The sequence below is a fragment of the Salvelinus fontinalis genome, unplaced genomic scaffold (genome assembly GCF_029448725.1).
Source record: "Salvelinus fontinalis isolate EN_2023a unplaced genomic scaffold, ASM2944872v1 scaffold_0148, whole genome shotgun sequence".
NCBI lineage: Eukaryota > Metazoa > Chordata > Actinopteri > Salmoniformes > Salmonidae > Salvelinus > Salvelinus fontinalis.
This window is the reverse complement of record NW_026600357.1, coordinates 167,311-190,312: the sequence shown is the minus strand read 5'-3', so window position 1 is coordinate 190,312 and position 23,002 is coordinate 167,311. Positions and strand designations below refer to the sequence as shown.

The 23,002-nt window shown below is 41.5% G+C and overlaps 1 protein-coding gene across 1 annotated transcript in view; it reads left to right on the top strand.

Moving 5' to 3' along the window:
- LOC129843502 (pre-mRNA-splicing factor CWC22 homolog) overlaps positions 1 to 13,738 on the top strand; it is a 66,441-nt gene extending 52,703 nt beyond the window's left edge. The window contains exons 16-21 of the mRNA XM_055912254.1: positions 9,095 to 9,172; positions 9,477 to 9,629; positions 9,983 to 10,110; positions 10,292 to 10,393; positions 10,878 to 11,062; positions 12,531 to 13,738. Of these exons, the coding sequence (XP_055768229.1) occupies positions 9,095 to 9,172; positions 9,477 to 9,629; positions 9,983 to 10,110; positions 10,292 to 10,393; positions 10,878 to 11,062; positions 12,531 to 13,276 (1,392 nt within the window). The 3' untranslated portion in view covers positions 13,277 to 13,738. The remainder of the gene's footprint in view (positions 1 to 9,094; positions 9,173 to 9,476; positions 9,630 to 9,982; positions 10,111 to 10,291; positions 10,394 to 10,877; positions 11,063 to 12,530) is intronic.
- The last annotated feature ends 9,264 nt before the right edge of the window (positions 13,739 to 23,002 follow it).

The window sequence follows — 23,002 nt, the reverse complement described above, 5'->3', positions numbered from 1 at the left end:
TACCTGAACCACTAGTTTTAACCTGTTTGGGCTGCAGCCCGACACCGGTACACTTATGACAACATCCAGCTCAAATGCAGGGCGCGAAATTCAAAATATATATATTTTTTAATATTTAACTTTCACACATTAACAAGTCCAAGACACCAGATGAAAGGTGCACATCTTGTGAATCAAGCCAACATGTCCGATTTTTTTAAATGTTTTACAGGGAAGACACAATATGTAAATCTATTAGCTAACCACCTTAGCAAAAGACACCACTATTCTTACTCCATCAGTTTTTGACTCCATCAGTAGCTATCACAAATTCGGCCAAATAAAGATAAAAATAGCCACTAACCAAGAAAAAACCTCATCAGATGACAGTCTGATAACATATTTATTGTATAGCATATGTTTTTTTCGAAAAATGTGCATATTTCAGGTATAAATCATAGTTTACATTGCAGCTACATTTAGAAATTGCACCGAAAGCAGCCATAATATTTACAGACACCAACGTCAAATACCTAATTACTCATCATAAAACATTTCTGAAAAATACATAGTGTACAGTAAATGAAAGACAGGCATCTTGTGATGCCAGACAATATTTTCGATTTATTAAGTGTTTTACAGCGAAAACAAAATGTTGCGTTATATTAGCTTAGCTTAGCACAATAGAAACACTTGGGCGCCGGCGACTACGACAGATATATGAAATAACATCAGAAATTGGGTCTTACTTTTGCTGATCTTTCATCAGAATGTTGAACAAGGTGTCCTTTGTCCAGATGACTCGTTGTTTGGATTCAGAATGGCAACTTTCTCTCTCCATTTAGCAAGCGTGCTAGCCGGGTTGCACGGATCTCTCCATGTAAACAAACGGAAGAGAACGGAACACGGCGAAACTCCCGAAAGAATTTCAATAATCTGATGAAACTATATTGAAAAAACATACGTTACGATGATATGGTGACATGTATCAAATAAAATCAAAGCCGGAAATAATATTCGCCTATAACGTCAGCAAAACAAAAGGCAACCCCACTGTCCAAATTGCGTTCTTCAGATTACCGGAAGTTGGGTACACGTCATTCCAAGAGGGTTTATTCCACCCCAGATCGAGATAATCACCTCCTTTATTCTCTCACAGCCTTCTTGACACCCAGAGGAAGGTGTATGAAGTGTACGTAGACTCTTACGTTCATTGCCCATGTATAGGCATGAAGAGGAAGAGAGCCTCGATTTCAGACTTTGAACTTCCGGGTCAGGAAAAGTGCTGCAGAATGAGTTCTGTCTCACTCAGAGAAATAATTCAAACTGTTTTAGAAACTAGAGTGTTTTCTATACAATAGTAATAATAATATGCGTATTGTACGAGCAAGAATTGAGTATGACGCCGTTTGAAATGGACACATTTTATCAGGCTACTCAATACTGCCCCTTGCAGCCATAACAGGTTTTAAAGTGTTGGTAGTAGAGGTCGACAGATTAATCGGAATGCACAAAGGCAGAGGTAGCGGTCCTGCTGCTGGGTTGTTGCCCTCCTACGGCCTCCTCCACGTCTCCTGGTGTACTGGCCTGTCTCCTGGTAGCGCCTCCATGCTCTGGACACTACGCTGACAGACACAGCAAACCTTCTTGCCACAGCTCGCATTGATGTGCCATCCTGGATGAGCTGCATTACCTGAGCCACTTGTGTTGGATGTAGACTCCGTCTCATGCTACCACTAGAGTGAAAGCACCGCCAGCATTCAAAAGTGACCAAAACATCAGCCAGGAAGCATAGGAACTGAGAAGTGGTCTGTGGTCAACACCTGCAGAACCACTCCTTTATTGGGGGTGTCTTGCTAATTGCCCATAATTTCCACCTGTTGTCTATTCCATTTGCACAACAGCATGTGAAATTTATTGTCAATCAGTGTTGCTTCCTAAGTGGACAGTTTGATTTTACAGAAGTGTGATTGACTTGGAGTTACATTGTGTTGTTTAAGTGTTCCCTTTATTTTTTTGAGCAGTGTATATCCAAAATGTCCATTTATTTGGCGAGTTTGGTCCAGAAAAAAAACAGCTTCCAATTTGCGCAACGTCACTACAAAATATCTAAAAAATGACCTCTAAACTTTGCCAAAACATTTCAAACTACTTTTGTAATACAACTTTAGGTATTTTTAAACGTTAACAATCGATCAAATTGAAGACGGGTCTATCTGTTTTCAATACAGGAGGACAACTAACTAACGCTACTTTTCTAGTCTTGCGCAACTCTCAAACAGTACACATAACGTTACACTGATTCCAGATGGGCGTACTTCTTCATTGCACAAAGGAATAACCTCAACCAATTTCCAAAGACTGGTGACATCCAGTGGAAGCGGTAGGAACTGCAAACAGGTTGATTAGAAATCTAGTATCCCAATGAAAAATTTTTGAACAGACAGTGACCTCCCCAAAAAATTCTGAATGGTTAGTCCTCGGGGTTTTGCCTGCTACATAAGTTCTGTTATACTCACAGACATGATTCAAACAGTTTTAGGGACTTCAGTGTTTTCTATCCAAATCTACTAATAATATGCATATCTTATATTCTGGGGATGAGTAGAAGGAAGTTGAAATTGGGCACGCTATTTATCCAAAAGTGAAAATGCTGCCCCCTATCCTAGAGAAGTTAATGCAACCGCTGTGTCAGATTTAAAAAATAATAATAATAATTGGAAAAAGCTTCATCTGAGTACCGCGCTCAGAGCCCAATCCAACCAAAGAAATTTCCGCCAAGTTGGAGTCAACAGAAGTTAGAAATAACATGATAAATATTCACTTACCTTTGATGATCTTCAACAGAATGAACTCCCAGAAATCCCAGTTCGACAATAAATGACTGATTTGTTCCATAAAGTCCATCATTTATGTCCAAATAGCCACTAGTTATTATTGTGTTCAGCCCAGTAATCCATCTTCATGAGCACTAGGTCCAGACAAAAACTCAAAGTTCCGTTACAGGTCGTAGAAACATATCAAACAATGTATGGACTTAATCTTTAGGATGTTTTTAACATAAATCATCAATAATGTTCCAACCGGAGAATTCCATCGTCTGTAGCAAAGCATTGGAACGAGAGCTAACTCTGTCGGGAGCGCGCATTTTATCCAATACTACTAATAATATGCATATATTCGCATCTGGGACAGAGTAGCAGGCAGTTTACTCTGGGCACGCATTTCATGCAAAAGTGAAAATGCTGCCCCCTATCCAAACAGGTTAACTACACATGGTTGATGATATTACTAGTTTATCTAGCGTGTCCTGCTTTGCATATAATCGATGCGCCTACTTCGGCAAACGGTGATGATTTAACAAGCTCATTTGCGAAAAAAGCACTGTCGTTGCACCAATGTACCTAACCATAAACATCAATGCCTTTCTTTAAAATCAATACACAAGTATATATTTTTAAACCTGCATATTTAGTTAATATTGCCTGCTAACATGTATTTCTTATAATTAGGGAAATTGTGTCACTTCTCTTGCGTTCGGTGCAAGCAGTCAGGGTATATGCAGAAGTTTGGGCGCCTGGCTCATTGCGAACTGTGTGAAGTCCATTTATTCCTAACAAAGCCCGTAATTAATTGTACATAATTATGACAACATTGAAGGTTGTACAATGTAGCAGCAATATTTAGACTTAGGGATGCCATCCGTTAGATAAAATACGGAACGTTTCTGTATTTCACTGAAAGAATAAATGTTTTGTTTTCGAAATGATAGTTTCCGGATTCGACCATTTTAATGACCAAAGGCTCGTATTTCTGTGTCTTATTATGTTATAATTAAGTCTATGATTTGATAGAGCAGTCTGACTGAGCGATGGTAGGCAGCAGCAAGCTCGTAAGCATTCATTCAAACAGCACTTTCGTGCATTTGCCAGCAGCTATTGCGCTGTTTATGACTTCAAGCCGATCAACTCCCGAGATTAGGCTGGTGTAACTGATTTGAAATGGCTAGCTAATTAGCGGGGTGCGCGCTAATAGCGTTTCAAACGTCACTCGTTCTGAGACTTGGAGTAGTTGTTCCCCTTGCTCTGCTTGGGTAACGCTGCTTCGAGGGTGACTGTTGTCGATGTGTTCCTGTTCGAGCCCAGGTAGGAGCGAGGAGAGGGACGGAAGCTATACTGTTACACTGGCAATACTGAAGTGCCTATAAGAACATCCAATAGTCAAAGGTATATGAAATACAAATCGTATAGAGAGAAATAGTCCTATAATTCCTATAATAACTACAACCTAAAACTTCTTACCTGGGAAATTTCAAGACTCAATTTAAAAGGAACCACCAGCTTTCGTATGTTCTCATGTTCTGAGCAAGGAACTTAAATGTTAGCGTTTTTACATGGCACATATTGCACTTTTACTTTCTTCTCCAACACTTTGTTTTTGCATTATTTAAACCAAATTGAACATGTTTCCTTATTTATTTAAGGCTAAATTGATTTTATTGATGTATTATATTAAGTTAAAATAAAAGTGTTCATTCAGTATTGTTGGAATTGTCATTATTACAAATAAATATAAAAAAATCGGCCGATTAATATTGGCTTTTTTTGGTCCTCCAATAATCTGTATCGGTATCGGCGTTGAAAAATCATAATCGGTCGACCTCTAGTTAGTAGAGTTGTATTGCTGCTGTGTTCCATGATGTCTACCAGCTGACATTAGTGCACTATATAGGGAATAGTGTGCCATTTCAGACACAGCCAGAGTGTTGATGTTGTGATTGGATATTTCAGTAGTTCCAGTTGGTCATTTCTATGCATTGACTTTGCTGGCCCTGTATGGGCCCTGGCTGATACACTATATATATTCAAAAGTATGTGAACGCCCCTTGAAATTTAGTGGATTCGGCTATTTCAGCCACACCCGTTGCTGAGAGATGTATAAAATCGAGCACACAGCCATGCAATCTCCATAGACAAACATTGGCAGTAGAATAGCATTACTGAAGAGCTCAGTGACTTTCAACATGGCACCGTCATAGATTGCCACCTTTCCAACAAGTCAGTATGTCAAATTTCTGCACTGCTAGAGCTGCCCCGGTCAAGTGCGGTTATTGTGAAGTGTTAACGTCTAGGAGCAACAATGGCTCAGCCGCGAAGTGGTAGGCCATACAAGCTCACAGAACAGGACCGCTGAATCATGTAGCGCGTAAAAACTGTCTGTCCTCGGTTGCATTACTCACTACTGAGTTCCAAACTGCCTCTGGAAGCAATGTCAGCCCAATAACTGTTTGTCGGGAGCTTCATGAAATGGGTTTCCATGGCTGAGCAGCTGCACACAAGCCTAGCAGTGGAAACTGTTTTCTGGAGTCATGAATCACACGTCACCATCTGGGTTTGGTGGATCTGGGTTTGGCGGATGCCAGGAGAACGCTACCTGCCCGACTGCATAGTGCCAAATGTCACCGTTTGGGCTAGGCCCCTTAGTTAGAACATCTTAGTTAGGATATCTTAAGCTCTCTGAGGATATGTGGGACGGTAGCGTCCCAACTGGCCAACATCCAGTGAAAATGCAGAGTGCCAAATTCAAATATATTACTATAAAAATTTTACTTTCATGAAATCACACATTCAATATACCAAATTAAAGCTACACTTGTTGTGTATCCAGCCAACGTGTCAGATTTCAAAAATGCTTTACGGCGGAAGCATACAATGCTATTATCTGAGGATAGCATCCAAGCAAACAATCACAGACCATAATATTTCAACCCTCCAGGCGCGACACAAAACGCAGAAATAAAGATATAATTCATGCCTTACCTTTGACGAGCTTCTTCTGTTGGCACTCCAATATGTCCCATAAACATCACTAATGGTCCTTTTGTTCGATTAATTCCGTCGATAAATGTCCATTTATTTGGCGCGTATGATCCAGAAAAACACCGGTTCCAACTCGCTCAACATGACTACAAAAGTTACCTGTAAGCTTTGTCCAAAAATTTCAAAATACTTTTGTAATACAACTTTAGGTATTTTGTAACCTAAACCATCAATAAAATTGAAGACGGGATGATCTGTGTTCAATGCCGGAGGAAAACAATGTGTAGCATGCTTTCAGGTCACGCGCCTCTAACAAACAGTACACTTCACTCGAGCCTCATTCTGAACATGGCTACTTCTTCATTTCTCAAAGGAAAACCCTCAACCAATTTCTAAAGACTGTTGACATCCAGTGGAAGCGATAGGAACTGCAAGAAGGTCCCTTAGAAATATGGATTCCCAATGAAAACCCATTGAAAAGAGTGACCTCAACAAATTCTGAATGGTTTGTCCTCGGGGTTTCGCCTGCCAAATAAGTTCTGTTATAGTCACAGACATGATTCAAACAGTTTTAGAAACTTCAGTGTTTTCTATCCAGATCTACTAATACTATGCATATATTAGCAACTGGGCCTGGGTAGCAGGCAGTTTACTCTGGGCACGCTTTTCATCCAAATGTGAAAATGCTGCCCCCTATCTCAAAGAAGTTAACGTTACAGCATAAAATGATATTCTAGACGATTCTGTGCTTCCAAGATTGTGGCAACAGTTTGGGAAAGGCCCTTTCCTGTTGAAATGATAACCGCAAGACGCATACAATGACAATGCCCCCGTGCACAAACAAGGTCCGTATAGAAATGGTTTGTCGAGATTGGTGTGGAACAATTTGACTGGCCTGCAGAGAGCCCTGACCTCAACCCCATCAAACACCTTTGGGATTAATTGGAACGCCGACTGCGAGCCATGCTCTTCTGACTGAACATCTAGTGTTCCAATATCTAGTGGAAAGCTTTCCCAGATGCGTGGAGACTGTTATAGCAGCAAAGGGGCGACCAACTCCATATTCATGCCTATGATTTTGGAATGGGCGACGAGCATGGGGGACATGCTTTTGGTAGATGCATCCCAAATGGCACCCTATTCCTTATAGAGAGCACTACTTGTGTCTCTGGTCAAAGTAGTGCGCTATTAGGGAATAGGGTGCCATTTGGGAGGTACCCTGAGTGTCCTCAGGATGGAAGGGGTTCTGAGATGAGATGGGGGACAGACAGCAGTCTCATTGCATTCCCATCGTGTTGCCATGCCAGGCAGAGAATCAGGCACACTGTGTGAACATCACACTTTCCAATCTCAGTATCACACAACATAACACAGCCTCCTGCTGCTGTCTGCTGCCAGGGCTTTTTCGTCTGTGGCAGAGAGACCCGTTACCAGACAGACGTGCCTCTCAATAACAAACCATACAGCTTCTAGCCTCAGTCATAACCATCATTATTTTCATAACTGTGCAGAGATGTTAAATGAGTTGTTCAGTCTGTCAGCTAGCTAGGCTACATGCTGAGAAGTTTCTCTCACACCTTTACTTTCTCAATGAATTTAAATGTGTTCACACATGAATCATTCATGTTTTAGCCCACATGATAAGTTAAATGCTAGGAAGCATGAGTTTTTCCTCACCAATGTAACTCAGTGTAGTCAAAGATTTAGTTGTAGTCTCAATCTGGTTACCTATAAGTACAATATTTTATGTTTCAAGGTTATTACATATTTATTAACTTAATTCCGGAATACTTCTAAACTCCCCACAATGCACTATTTGTCAGCGTCATGAAGGATCTACTCTACTCTGGCTACCAAGTTCATATGCTAGCTCGATAGCTAGCTCAAGCTGGTTTACGATAGCTACACCTCATGCTATTCACAGATTTTATGTTCTCTAGTGGGAACCCTTTAGTACGGCAGGCTCTGGTGCTTTTGGGGAGTTTTGTAACTTTTCTACCTTGGTTTAGTGCTACCTCGCTAGCTGACTGACATCTGTAAACTATCAAATTTGGATTTCAGCCCGGTGAAGCGCCCGCCTCCCCCGCGCTTTGGTAGCTAACTCGGCCTGGACTCATTTAAAAGTGTGTTACCTTTGGCTGGGCCCCAGCCGTCCGTCTGTAAGTCTCTGCTCTCTCTTTTCTTTTAATCTGCGGTTATGTTTTAGTTGTGTTGTGTTCTAGCTGGTCTCCAGTTGTTGGGCTTTAGCTTGCCGACCTACACCGTGGTGGTTGGCTAGGCTAATAGCTAGTTGGCTAAAGAGCTAATGTGAGCTGGCTGGCTAACCTGCTGGCTAAGATAACTGCATATACCTAACATTTTTTGATAACTGGTTAGATTGTGTTATATATTTCCACAACTTTGATTTACTTTGATGTAGCTGTAAGATAGGCATTCATAGCAACTGGCTGACTCAGTGCTAACGTAACATTAGCAGGCTGGTAGGGCTAATATTAGCAGGCTAGTTGGCTAGCAACCTTGCAAGTTGATTTGTAACAATAAATTCATAAAGTATTTGCTTGTAACTTACCTGAACATTTTATTGAAACCAGCAGTCATGAGTGCAAACGATTTACTTTAATTTGAAGTTATACATGGAAGTTATATCTGTTGAAATTTACATTATAAGGAATAGGCTGGCTTGCCGGGTCTTCCATATTACATCACACCCTGGAAAAACATTTTCTGACATGACTTCGGCATTCTTTGGTATGAGTCCAAGGAATCATTCAGATTTTACATGATGAGCAAATAGTACAATTTGTATCGATTTTTCCTCCCTCCATATCACAAACATGATTCTCCTATCTCTCCTCACCACCAGTGTAATTTGGTGCCAGCCCCTGCCAGGTCATGGCCTGTCCAGGACGTTCATTTCAAGATTGATCACACCACAGCCCATGGTTGCCCAAGGCTGGCCTCCTCAATGAAAATATAGTATTTTTAAATCAATAATCTGCTTGGCTGGGATATTGGTTGGAGGATGAGAGGACACAGAATGGTTATTTCCAAAATGGCACCCTGTTCCCTATGTAGTGCACTACTTTTCACCTGGGCCACGTCAAAGTAGTATACTATGTAGAGAATAGGGTCCCATTTAGGACCGGCTTCTCGCTGGCTGCAGGAGGATGTAACAGATGGGTCTTTTTATATCCCCCATAGGTGCAGTCCTTCCTGGTTTGGCCAAGTCTCAGCATCCCCTCTGTGTCCATGTTCCAGTGATTAAAGCTATTTTTGTATCTGCCTTCTCCCAACAGAAAGAGCTGTGCAACATGATTCTAGACTGCTGTGCCCAACAGAGGACCTACGAGAAGTTCTTTGGTCTTCTAGCAGGGGTAAGAAGACAAAATAATATATATTTATATATTCTTTAATTTAAATATAACCAAAATATATATTTCATCATTTTCCATCATTTCCCTGAGACAATTTTCATTAACTTAGTCTGTTATGTTGCATGCTGTAAGTTGGAATTTCATCACCCTTGAAATTACATTTGTTGATAAGCCTTGTAGTTTCCTACAGTGGAGTTCATTCATTTGGCTTTTTACAGGAATTTGTCTCTCATTCAAGAGCACTGCGTTAAGACCAACTATATTCTACTTTCAACTAACATTGTGAACTCTGTTAATTTCTCAGAGGTTTTGTCTGCTGAAGAAGGACTATATGGAGAGTTTTGAGGCCATCTTCATGGAGCAGTATGAAACCATCCATCGCCTAGAGACCAATAAACTGAGAAACGTTGCCAGGATGTTTGCTCATCTCCTGTACACTGACTCTGTCCCGTGGAGTGTATGTATTGTAGCTCTCTAGGGTTGTGTCTCAATTGGCACCCTATTCTCTATATAGTGCACTTCTTTTGACTGTGCCCTATGGGCCCTGGTTGAAATTAGTGCACTACATGGGGATTAGGGTGCCATTTTGTCTACAGTAACTCAACATCTCTAAACTAAAACCTTGTGCTGACTCTGCCGTTACTACGCACATGGGTTCGTGACATAATGTATTACAGCATCAATATGGCTTTAAATCTTACTGATCGATTCATCTAACGCTGGGCATTAAGGCAACGTAGTTGGTGATTTGAGTGCCCTTCAACAGCTACTAATCTAGTTGACCTGCGTGTTTGTGTATTTCTCTCTCAGGTGCTGGAATGTATTAAAGTCAGTGAGGACACCACCACGTCGTCCAGTCGAATCTTCGTCAAGATCTTGTTCCAGGAGCTCTGTGCCTACATGGGTCTGCCCAGGCTCAATGAACGACTCAAGGATATGTACGTCAATCTAATCTTCTCCCCCTCCACTCTCAAGTAATATGTCACTTGAGGATGTTGATACTTGTAATCTGGCTCTGCTATTCTCTTGAGGGGCAAATTAAAATTGAATTTAAATACATTTAATTGTCACGTTTTGATGCATGGGATTGTCTCATCCAATCTTTTTTGTATCTTCCAGGACGTTGCAGCCCTTCTTCGAGGGTCTCTTCCCTCGTGACAACCCCAGGAACACCCGATTTGCCATAAATTTCTTCACCTCCATTGGCCTGGGTGGACTTACGTTAGTGTCTCCATTCTAATAATATAATCATAATACGTGCCACTTTCATCCAAAGCAACAGCACAATGAGATTGCATATAAGTTTTATTTATGTGTTTGTGATTTGTTAACCCACAACCTTCGCATTGCTGCTGCCTTTACCTGCAGAGACACACAGGAACACATTGTAATATAACAGGTTGGGGTATTCTGTCGCCATCCTGCTGTGATCTCCTGCCAAATCAAACTTTATTTGTCACATGTGCCGAATACATCAAGTATAGACGTGAAATGCTTACTTAACCAACAGTGCAGTTCAAGAAGAAGAAAATATTTACCAAGTAGACTAAAACAAAAAGTACTAATAAAAGTAACACAATAACAAGGCTAAATACAGGGGGTGTGTCATAATTTATTCTTTCTCCATCTCTCTCTCTTGCTCTCTTTCCCCTTCTCATTCTCTCTCCTTCTCCCTCGCTCTACCCACTCTCCCTCCCTCCCATAGGGATGAGCTCCGTGAGCATCTGAAGAACGCCCCCAAGATAATCATGACCCAGAACCAGGACGTGGAGTCGTCAGACTCCGACTCGTCCTCCTCCTCCTCTGACTCGTCCTCCTCAGACAGTGACAGCAGCGACAGTGACAGCTCTGACTCTTCCACTGACTCTGACTCGTCCAGCAACAGCTCAGGTACAGAGTAGCTTTACCACCCTGATAGTCCCTTATTATAGCCTGGTCCCAGATCTGTTTGTTATTTCTACTTTGGTCATTGGTGGCACAAACAGCACTTTAAACAATCTGGGACCAGGCCACCCTCACTTTGATTTTTTTATTGTTACACTTAGACTTAGATAGTTGAAAGGACATAATTGCAATCAACTTACAACCCAGCTCTCTTTTAACCAGCAGTCTGAATATTTTCTTAGACGAATTAAAAGTGCTAGTCCTTTAACTGTCTGCCCTCAACCTTCACCTAATTCTAATGCCTGTGTTGTGTCCGGAGAGGTGGTGGTGCCTGTAAAATTAGTGATTCTGTTTCTATGGTTGTACCTTTCTCTCCTTGTCCCTACTGTGAGGGTGGCCAACTCGGCTCTGTGTGTGTTTGTGTCTCTGTGTGTGTCTCTGTGTGTGTCTCTGTGTGTCAGCCTGCGTCATGAGTCATTGCATGCCTCACCTTGAGGAATGTCAGTGTTGTACTTAGCCCTCTAACTCAGCATGCTAATTATTTTAATTGGCCAGCTCTATTGACATGAAACTTGTCTGTTTTGAATCACAACACTATTTCCCTAGAAAAGGCCTGTCCCTCATGTCACATTATATGGTAATAATATTTGCCATTTAGTGTTGGTTTTTATCCAAAGCAACTTATGGGAGTGTTTAGGCTACATCGTGTTAATCGTGGCATCAGGGACATTAAGATGGCTTTTTGTGTCAGTCCCATGCTGATGAAATGCAACTACTGCCAACCAAGGACCAGTCTGTATTCACTTTTTCAATTTAAGAAAACATGTATACTTCAGGGATAAATTTTAAATATCCAATTTAACAAGAGAGCAGTGATTGTCCTGGTGAAACAGATGTCCTCTACATAATCACTGCTTTCAAATCAATAGCGACAAAATGACCTCTGTTCACTGAAATGTCCAATACCTCTGAGCTTCAGTTGGTTCTCAGTAAATTGTCAGTTTTGTACTCTGGTGGTCTAGTGACTGTTTGACTAGTGTGGTGTTGGGTGCCCCTGGCCTGCTCTCTGTAGGGCAGAGTGACATGTTAACATGCACTGGCCAAAAGCACAGTCTGTCATCACCACACATCATCTGCACACAGGCTGCATCCCAAATGGCACCCTATTCCCTACAATGCTCTGGTCAAAAGTAGTGCACTATATAGGAAATAGGGTGCCATTTAGGACACACCTATGCCCCCTTCAAACTCCCATCACATGGCATAGCTCAGACCACTCGTATGGAATGGCAAAACTGACAGATTTTTTCTTTTATTTATACACAGCATAGATAATGTGCCCCTCTATTGGCTGGCAAACTGGCATGTTGTGTGCATGCTTCTGGATGTATTTAGGCTCTTTACTCATGTTTAATAGATTTTGATTCAAAGTCTGGATATATTTAGTTTCTAAGACAAATGTACTGTTTGGCAGATTCCGATTCGAGGCGTAAAAAGAGCAAAGGCCAGAGCATAAGGAAGAAGAGCGACAAAGACAAAAAGAAAGACAAGAAGACCAAGGACAAGGCTTCTTCCAAAAAGAAGAAGTCAACTCTGGAGGAACGGCCCAATAGGAGTCTGAGACACGAGAACCGTCGCCGTGATGACAGCAGTAGCGATGAAAAGGAGGCGGAGCGCGGCGGTGGGAGACCCGGGCCTGAGGACCGCCACAAAGCCTCTCGCCACCGGGATCGAGTAGAAGATGCTCCGCCACCCACACATGAGAGACCCGACCGTGCTGACCGTGGAGGGCACAAAGACAAGGAGCTGCCTCGTGGCAGGCCTGGCAGAGACCGAGACTATGAGGACGGGGACAGACAGCCAGAGGCCCGCAGGCACAACAAGGACGATGGGGAGGGAAACGATGGGAAACACCAAGCCCCCCAGGCCGACCGTGACCGAGTCAGACACCGTAGCCCTGAGAAAGAGAAGGAACCAGTGAGCAGTGGAGGCAGGGACAGAGAAAAAGAGAGGTCAAAGTCACGGGAGAGGAGCAGCCGCAAGGAGAAGGACATGGATTCCTCCAGGGACTCGAACAGGAACGGGGTGGAGCGGCAGGCGGAGAGGGCAGAGCGGGCGGACAAGGAGAACAGGGAGAACCGCCATCACTCTGACAGATACAGAGAACCCAGGCGAAACGAGGAACGGAGCAGGAATAGCTCCCCGCGCAGACGGAGATAGCCGGACCAATGAGACAAGTAGTAGGCTTACTTTCCAATGTCCATACTTACATCATTTGAAGTTGTGTGCTACTGCAGACATTGAAACAGAGCCATAGTAGTTATGATAGTCATGCTGTTCATATGCCAGCTTGAACTCATCCATCTCATTCTCTGTCATTGTCTGTCTCTCTCAGTGTATGCGTCTTATGCATAGCCTTTACAATTTTATATTGCCAAATGAAATCTTTCTTAGGAATGGTTCAGCGGTTGTATAGGAACAATAACAGTGCAGAGATCTGCTTGCAAAAGTAGTGTTTCTATGATTGTTTCTTTCTCTGGGTGTTATCAATGTAAGACTGGTAAAGTCAAGAAAGCTTGTGAATTTGTATTTGATGCATCAATCTATTTTGTATTAGTGGCAACCTATTTTTGTGTTGATAAAAAATAAGACAAAACATAAAAAAATCATTCAACTGTTCAATTGTACTTGATTTATTACTGAATAGTATATTGAACGTGTTTGCCCTAGGCAACACCAGAGCAACGGATGGTAGAGTGTACTTAAAATCAGCGGGTGCTGTCTAAGCCTAATCTTATTGCCTCTGACTACAGAACATCGGCCGCCAACTCCAGTTCATTAAATTGTTGAATCGCCACCATTTTTGGACAACCAGCAGGTGATTGCTAACACACATCAACCCACAAAGGATCAGTTCTGAGCAATTCCAACATTGTTTATGTTAAACACTCTTGTAAGAATGCATTCAATAACCGGTCATCACACAGTTCCAGTACATACAACATGCATACAGTATGAATACATGCTTTTTACATAGATCTTCACATTGTGATCTCCAAATGGGATCCAACCTTATTTGACCTTCAACATTTTCCCCAAGGGCATACATACCAAAATGCATTACACAGGGTTCCAGGAAAACTGGGTCAATATTGGGATGGAAGACATAGTAAATGTAGTAGTAAGTAACATAGTAAATGTAAATCGGGGACACTCCAAATAGTATGTTACATTTCGTATAGTATGTATTTATTTCTGGATGTCCATCCATTTTGTATGATATGTTAGGAATTTAGAAAAACGTATGAATTGTTATGAATTCTAATTTGTTATTGATAACGTTAGCTAGGTTAGGGGTTATGGGAAGGGTTAGCTAACATGCTAAGTAGTTGCAAAGTAGCTTAGAAAGTAGTAAGTTGTTGCACATTCGCTAAAATTGTTCGTGATGAGTTTTGAACACGCAAACTTTCGGTTAATAGAGGTTCCCGTTATACACCTACCCATCCACCTCGACCAACCACCATACTTTAATTTTTTCTTGAAGTACACCTGTCTTATGTGACATGATGCTAGTTTTGAGTGTCCCAATTTTATGTTTACTATGTTACATCTAGTCTAGGAGACCAGGTTGGGAACTCTGGCAAATCGCGGTGTATTCATTACGCCGGTTCTGTTGCAAAACGTTTAGTAAATGGAAGCCGGCCTCCCGAGTGGCGAAGTGGTCTAAGGCACTGCCACGCAGTGCGAGCTGTGCCACTAGAGTTCCTGGTTAGAGTCCAGACTCTCGCTGCCGGCTGTGACCGGGAGAACCATGGGACGCCGCACAATTGGCCCAGGGTCGTCCGGGTTAGGGGAGGGTTTAGCTGGTAGGGATGTTCTTATCCCATCGCGCACTAGTGACTCCTGTGACGAGCCGGGTGCAATGCACGCTGACACGGTCGCCAAGTGCACAGTGTTTCCTCCGACATATTGGTGCGGTTGGCTTCCGGGTTAAGCGGGCATTGTGTCAAGAAGCAGTGTGGCTTCGCTGGGTTGTGTTTCGGAGGACGCACGGCTCTCGACCTTCGCCTCTCCCATATGGGAGTTGAAGCAATGGGACAAGACTGTAACTACCAATCCTATACCACGAAATTGGGTAGAAAAGTTTTTTTTTAAAGGAAGCCAATGAAGCAGGCAGGACCGAACTGAATTTGTCCAATGGCAATTCTGGTTTTGCTCAGTTTGCTTCCATTTGGTTTATAAAAGGTAACTGTTTCCGTATTGAATGTCTGTCAGAATCTTGCCCTAGTGGGGTGGGGGAGGGGAGTAGGGGACCTGATTCAAGCTTTGCTTTATGATGCAACTGAAAATTTGAAGCACAATAGAAATAATAAAATCAGCATACAGAGCATTCGGAAAGTATTCAGACCCCTTGACTTTTTCCACATTTTGTTATGTTACAGCCTTATTCTAAAATGGACGAGGTACAGATCTGGGGAAGGGTACCAAAAAATGTCTGCATCATTGAAGATCCCAAAGAACACAATGGCCTCCATCGTTCTTAAATGGAAGAAGTTTGGAACAACCAAGATTCTTCCTATAGCTGGCAGCCCGGCCAAACTATGCAATCGGGGGAGAAGGGCCTTGGTCAGGGAGGTGACCAAGAACCCGATGGTCATTCTGACAGAGCTCCAGAGTTCCTCTGTGGAGATAGTTGTCCTTCTGGAAGGTTCTCCCATCTCTGCAGCACTCCACCAATCAGGCCAGATGGAAGCCACTCCTCAGTAAAAGGCACATGACATCCCGCTTTGAGTTTCCCAAAAGGTACCTTAAAAACTTCTTATGGCTGCAATCCCGCTAACGGGATCGATATGACAGCAGACAGATAAAGTGCAGGGTGCCAAATTCAAACAACAGAAATCTCATAATTAAATTTCCTCAAACATACATGTTTTATATCATTTTAAAGGTAATCTTGTTAATCCCACCAAAGTGTCCGATTTCAAATATGCTTTTCAGCGAAAACCAAACCACAATAAGCCAATTTCCATTGAAAGAAAAAGCAGAAATTGAAATAAAATGAATCACTAACCTTTGATGATCTTCATCAGATGACACTCATAGGACTTCATGTTACACAATAATGTATGTTTTGTTTGATAAAGTTTATATTTATATCAAAAAAGTCATTTTGCATAGCCACATCGTTTTAACAGAAATACTCATCATAAATGTAGATGATAATACAAGTTATACACATGGAATTATAGATATACCTCTCCTTAATGCAACCGCTGTGTCAGATTTCAAAAAAACTTTACGGAAAAAGCAAACCATGCAATAATCTGAGACGGCGCTCAGAACAATAGCCAAATTAGCCGCCATGTTGGAGTCAACAGAAACCAGAAAATACATGATAAATGTTTCCTTACATTTGATGAACTTCATCAGAATGCAGTCTTATGAATCCCAGGTCTACAATAAATGCTTGATTTGTTCGATAATGTCTGTTATTTATGTCCAATTAGCTACTTTGGTTAGCGCGTTTGGTAAATAATTCCAAAGTCACAAAGCGTGTCCACTATAACGTGACGAAATGTCCAAAAGTTCCGTAACAGTCAGTAGAAACATGTCAAACGATGTATTGAATCAATCTTAAGAATGTTGTTAACATACATCTTGAATTACGTTCCAACCGGAGAATTACATTGACTTCAGTTGAGCGATGGAACGGAGCTCCCTCTCACGTTGAACGCGCGTGTTCAGGGCAGTGATTACTCATTCCTGTCTCCTTCGGCCCCCCTTCACATTAGAGTCATCAGACAAAGTTCTATTGACTGTTGACATCTAGTGGAAGCCGTAGGAAGTGAAAACTCACCCATATCTCGCTGTAATTTTATTCGGAGCTTGGTTGAAAATCTAGCAGCCTCAGAAAAAATCCAAACAGGAAGGTTTGAGTTCTGTTATACTTACAGACATAATTCAAACCGTTTTAGAAACTTCAGCAACTATGACTGAGGAGCAGGCTGTTTACTCTGGGCACCTATGTGCACCTTTCATCCAAGCTATTCAATACTGCCCTTGCAGCCATAAGAAGTTAACGACTCAGACCATGAGAAACAAGATTCTCTGGTCTGATGAAACCAAGATTGAACTCTTTGGCCTGAATGACAAGTGTTTGTCTGGAGGAAACCTGGCACCATCTGTTTATTTAGTGGCAGGGATTGGTAGACTAGTCAGGATCGAGGGAAAGATGAACGGAGCAGAGAGCTCCTTGATGAAACCTGCTCCAGACCACTCAGGACCTCAGACTAGGGCAAAGGTTCACCTTCCAACAGGACAACGACCCTAAGCACACAGCCAGGATAAGGTAGGAATGGGTTTGGGACATGTCTCTGAATGTCCTTGAGTGGCCCAGCCATAGCCCAGACTTGAACCCGATCAAACATCTCTGAAGAGACCTAAAAATAGCTGTGGTGCTCCCCATCCAACCTGCAGAGGTTGGGAGAATGGGAGAAACTCCCCGAATACAGGTGTGGCACGCTTGTAGCGTCATAGCCAAAAAGACTCAAAGCTGTAATCGCTGCCAAAGATGCTTCAACAAAGTACTGAGTTTAGGGTTTGCATACTTACATAGATGTGATATTTCAGGGGGGTTTTGTAATTTTCCTGCTCAGTGTTTTCCTTTTCAGCTATTGGATTCCAAGAGAAGAGTACTGGTTCATTTCAACTGTCATACAAATGGTTGAGAATTCTTAGAGAACAATGAAGGGAGGAACATAATGCCTGGTAGATTCTCAATGGGTTATCTAGAAGGAGTCCTTGGCACTTTCTCAGTTAATCTTTCCTCGATTTCCTTGCATCCATCCTCCTCGCTGCCTCAGAATGCATTGGATAAGGTCTGATGGGAGAGACCTTCTCCTCCAGTAAGATTCTGAAGGGAGCAATGAGATGGGTGTCAGGAATGGTGGAAATACCAATTGAGGTGAAGCCAAGCTTTTCCATGACCAGTTTCACTGGGATGAGACTGCTCAACTCAGAGAAATAGAACAGTCTCTTAACCCTTCAGAATATGTAAGTATTTACAGTGTGTCCTAAAGGATATATGTGATAACCTATATGCAATAGTTATATGATATATAACCTTTACTGCCAGTCTCACAGCACAGAGAGTAGATATATAGTGAATCGGAGTGCAGCTGTAAATTGGTAATGAACTTATTCAGAAGGGGGTACATAGAGAGAGAGGCACAGAGGTAGCGTGCCATTTGGGACACATCCCTTGACTCGTGGGACTCTTCTCTGTGGGGCTCCACAGATCACCATTCCACTCCAGGCGGTAGCAGCCAGTTAGCAGACAGCCAGGAATCAGGTAGCAAGAAGCCATGTAGCAGGAAGCAGGCAGCCAGGTTGCAGATATAATGCAGCCATGAAGCAGGCAGCCAGGTTGCAGGTATAATGCAGCCATGAAGCAGGCAGCCCGGTTGCAGGTATAATGCAGCCATGAAGCAGGCAGCCAGGTTGCAGGTATACAGCCATGAAGCAGGCAGGCAGGTTGCAGGTATAATGCAGCCATGAAGCAGGCAGCCCGGTTGCAGGTATAATGCAGCCATGAAGCAGGCAGCCAGGTTGCAGGTATACAGCCATGAAGCAGGCAGGCAGGCAGCCATTACACTGATAATGAGACTATACAAAGCATACCATTAGTGTGATGATTGCCCCTGGGCCATACATAGGACAGATTTTACATTCCCTGCCTCTCCTGTGCTAAAAAGGTGCCTGACTGAAGAATGCCTCTACTGTAGGCTACAGTAGGTAGGACTAGGGATGTGTGGATGAATGTAGCCCAATTAACTATTTTACTGGAGCAGTGTGCAATTTCATGTACATTTGCTGGTGTCGCGCTGAAGAATGTTTCTCTCTGTACTGTAGGTAGGGAAGGGATCGATTTGAGGATGGATGCATGCAACTATCATACTAGAACAGTTAGTAAGCGTGCAATTTCATGTGCTTTTAGTCTTGAATATTTTTTTCTATCCTTAAACATGATGAGTAGGTGGTGTTCCATTGAATGATGTCTCTAATCTATATTGTAGGTAGCCTACTAGGGATGCATTTGTGGATGTAAGTGCTCTATTTTACCGGAACAGTTACTAAGTGTGCATTTTCATGTGGCTTTACTCATGAATGGTTTTTAATCCAATCCAAGCCAACTGACCACAGGAAGTTTAGGAGAGGAGAGGAGGAGGACCTCTGTGTGTGGGTGGTGTTCTGAAACCTGCATTTAACTTCTAAAATAGTAGGTTTACAGGATGACCAACGCTATAGCATACAATTAAGTCTCATCTCCCAAGAGATTGTTTATGTTGATTTTATCCTCTGAGTATTAAAATATAGTTTAGCCGACAACTGTGCATTTACACATGTTTATTATAGTAAGCCCCAGCGGGTAATGTCGAACTTTATTCATTTTCTAAATAAAAAGCAGCGAGACTCAAGCAGCAAGAATCATGGAAGACTTTGAGAGCAGCGTAATGTAGGGCATAGCCTTGTGCACAGGCTCAGGTAGTGCTGCTATTGCCCCTAAAGGCCCAGGGATGAGCATGCGTGGATTTTTTATGGGCTGCAGAGCTAGAACACTGAAGTGTATTACAGTTCTCCTAGCAGCAGTATATTATGTTGGCAGCATGATAGAGGATCTTTTTTTTTTAAGAGTACCCCTGAAAAGACATGCTACATTTTGGGAATATCAAAAATGTTTAACTACTAGTGCAGTACAACTGCTTTTCACAGAATTGTAAACACATAAATTGATAGGTTCACATATTTTATATTTGTATTATTTATACCAGCATTTATTTTGAATGTTTACACAAATACTGATATGTTGAAAGCTATTGTGCGTAGGCTATATTACAAAAACAGACTGTTATACTGCATTTACATGTTAGTCATTTAGCAGACACTCTTATCCAAGTGCTCCCGAGTGGCGCAGTGGTCTAAGGCACTGCATCTCAGTGCTGAAGGCGTCACTACAGTCTCTGGTTCGAATCTAGGCTGTAACACATCCGTCCGTGATTGGGAGTTCCATAGGGCGGTGCACAATTGGCCCAGTGTCGTCTGGGTTTGGCCGGGGTAGGACATCATTGTAAATAAGAATTTGTTCTTAATGGACTTGCCTAGTTAAATAAAGGTTCATTCCATTGCAACTTACAGTGCATACTTTTTTTTCGTAAGTAAAATGTATACTTAAAGAAATACATTTGCAATAAAATACAAATATATGTTATGGGGGAATTACTCAGAGTCTGCAAAAAGTAAATGGATCTCTTGTGCTGGGCAAAGGGTTTAATACAGAGTACTAGTGACTCCATACTTCACCCACTCCTTTCACTGCAGTGCAATACACTGTACATGGGATACTTATTGGCTTGTAGAGAACATTTTTACTTCTCTCAGCTAAAGTGGAGTGGGAAATACTCAGTAGGGTCTCTACTAACCAAATATGTGTAGTTTTGGAGGGGGAGTGTTCTCACGATCGCTATATGGTGGAAGAGAGGAGAACCAAGGTGCAGCGTGATAACAATACATTCTTCCTTTTAATGAAACGAAGAACACTTGACAAACTAACAAAACAGCAAACAAACGAACGTGACGCAATAAACAAATAGTGCTGACACAAACACTACACATAGACATAGACAATAACCCACGAACTACCCAATGAATATGGCTGCCTAAATATGGTTCCCAATCAGAGACAACGATAGACAGCTGTCTCTAATTGAGAACCAATCTAGGCAACCATAGACATACATCACACCTAGACTAGCAAACACCCATAGACTTACAAAACCCCCTAGACAATAACAAAAACATCCGCATCCCCCATATCACACCCTGACCTAACTAAAATAATAAAGAGAACAAAGATAACTAAGGCCAGGGCGTGACAAGTGTGTAGTACACATCCATCAACACAGCTTTAAATGACCTGGTACTATCCATGTTCCTACACACTCAACAACAATAAAAACTCAACACAAAAGCCAAACTTTTTTATTCAAATGAAAACAAATGCATTCACAAGTTAAATGTAATTAATATTAGCCAGGATTTAAGATTAACAAGATTATTTACCAGCTATATTGTCATGATTATCAATCAAGGTCAGCAATGGTACTTTCTGTAGAGTTTAAAATGTATTACAAGAGACTACAAGGCTAACAGTACACAGTTTATCAAGCTTTTAGAACAACACTGGAGAACATTATTTACAAGTAATAGTCCCCTATGTGTTGCTTTTCTGTCAAGGTTACCAGTACATGTTAAAGGTCTATTAACCATGTTTTCAAACCCAAAAACAGAGCCAAGATTGTAAGATAATACATAATACATAGAGGTGTTGATTATCTATCAAGGTCAGCAAAGGCATTTTCTGTTGAGTTTATCTATTACATAGTAATTCTCTCTGATAACTGATATAAAACATACTCTTGCATGCCATTGTGACAAAGCGTATTCACATTGCCCTCTAATAACACTGCTTTAGAGAATAAGTACACAAACAACACAACTCTACCGTCTGACTGTTTTCTAAAATGGGAGCACCGATGAAAGAATGCATAGTTGGGTGTCAAATCCACCGCAAATCCATGCATTACCAGATACTGTAGTGTATCCTTTAATTATTTTTCGTACTGGCTTAAGGAATCCATCATTTTTAGATTTAATGTAATGCAATTACTGCTACTAACTATAAGTTGCACATCTATGGCTATAACTGTCCAATGTGACTTTAAGTTCACAGGCACTATCACATGCTGAAAACGCCACAAATTGTGCACCGTTCCAAGCACATTTGGCATAAATTGTTTGTTTTCGCAAAACAGACTCTGTCAATTCTGACTCGCAAAAGATGCAGGGGACATTAACAGAAATTGTTCCTTCAGATTGGACTTCAAAAGATAATTGTACTCGTCAATTATTCGGTCAATGTTGACATTGTTTAATATTTTATAATCATCTTTAGTAAATTTGTTGGAATTAGAAGTTTAGACACAGAAGTGTCATTCTTTGTGCATTTGTCAGAATACAGATTACTTTTATCTTTCTGAAGAAAATGTAATACTTTTTCAATGTGTTTCTTTTCATATGATACCAAATAGAACACAGCCTGCTTCAGGAATTCTTGGACCTACTCTAACTTGATACTTGAGTGCAGTCAATATACCAGAGCTTGCCATGTAGTGTGTACCATTTCACAAATTAGTAATTATCTGAAAATGTTATAATACTAGATTATTCAAAGAGGTGTATGATATAACCAACCGTTCAAAATGTTGGGGTCACTTAGAAATGTCCTTGTTTTTGAAAGACATTTTTTTGTCCATCAAAGTAACATCAAATTGATCATTGTTAATGTTATAAATGACTATTGTAGCTGGAAATGTCAGATTCTTTATGGAATGTCTACATAGGCGTACAGAGGCCCATTATCAGCAACCATCACTTCCTGTTCCAATGGCACGTTGTGTTAGCTAATCCAAGTTTATCATTTTAAAAGGCTAATTGATCATTAGAAAATCCTTTTGCAATTATGTTAGCACAGCTGAAAACTGTTGTTCTGATTAAAGAAGCAATGACACTGGCCTTCTTTAGACTAGTTGAGTATCTGGAGCATCAGCATTTGTGGGTTCGATTACAGGCTCAAAATGGCCAGAAACAAATAACTTTCTTCAGAAATTTGTCAAGTCTATTCTTGTTCTGAGAAATGAAGGCTATTCCATGTGAGAAATTACCAAGAAACTGAAGATCTCATACAACGCTGTGTACTACTCCCTTCACAGAACAGCACAAACTGGCTCTAACCAGAATAGAAAGAGGAGTGTGAGGACCCGATGCACAACTGAGCAAGAGGACAAGTATATTAGAGTGTCTAGTTTGAGACACAGACGCCTCACAAGC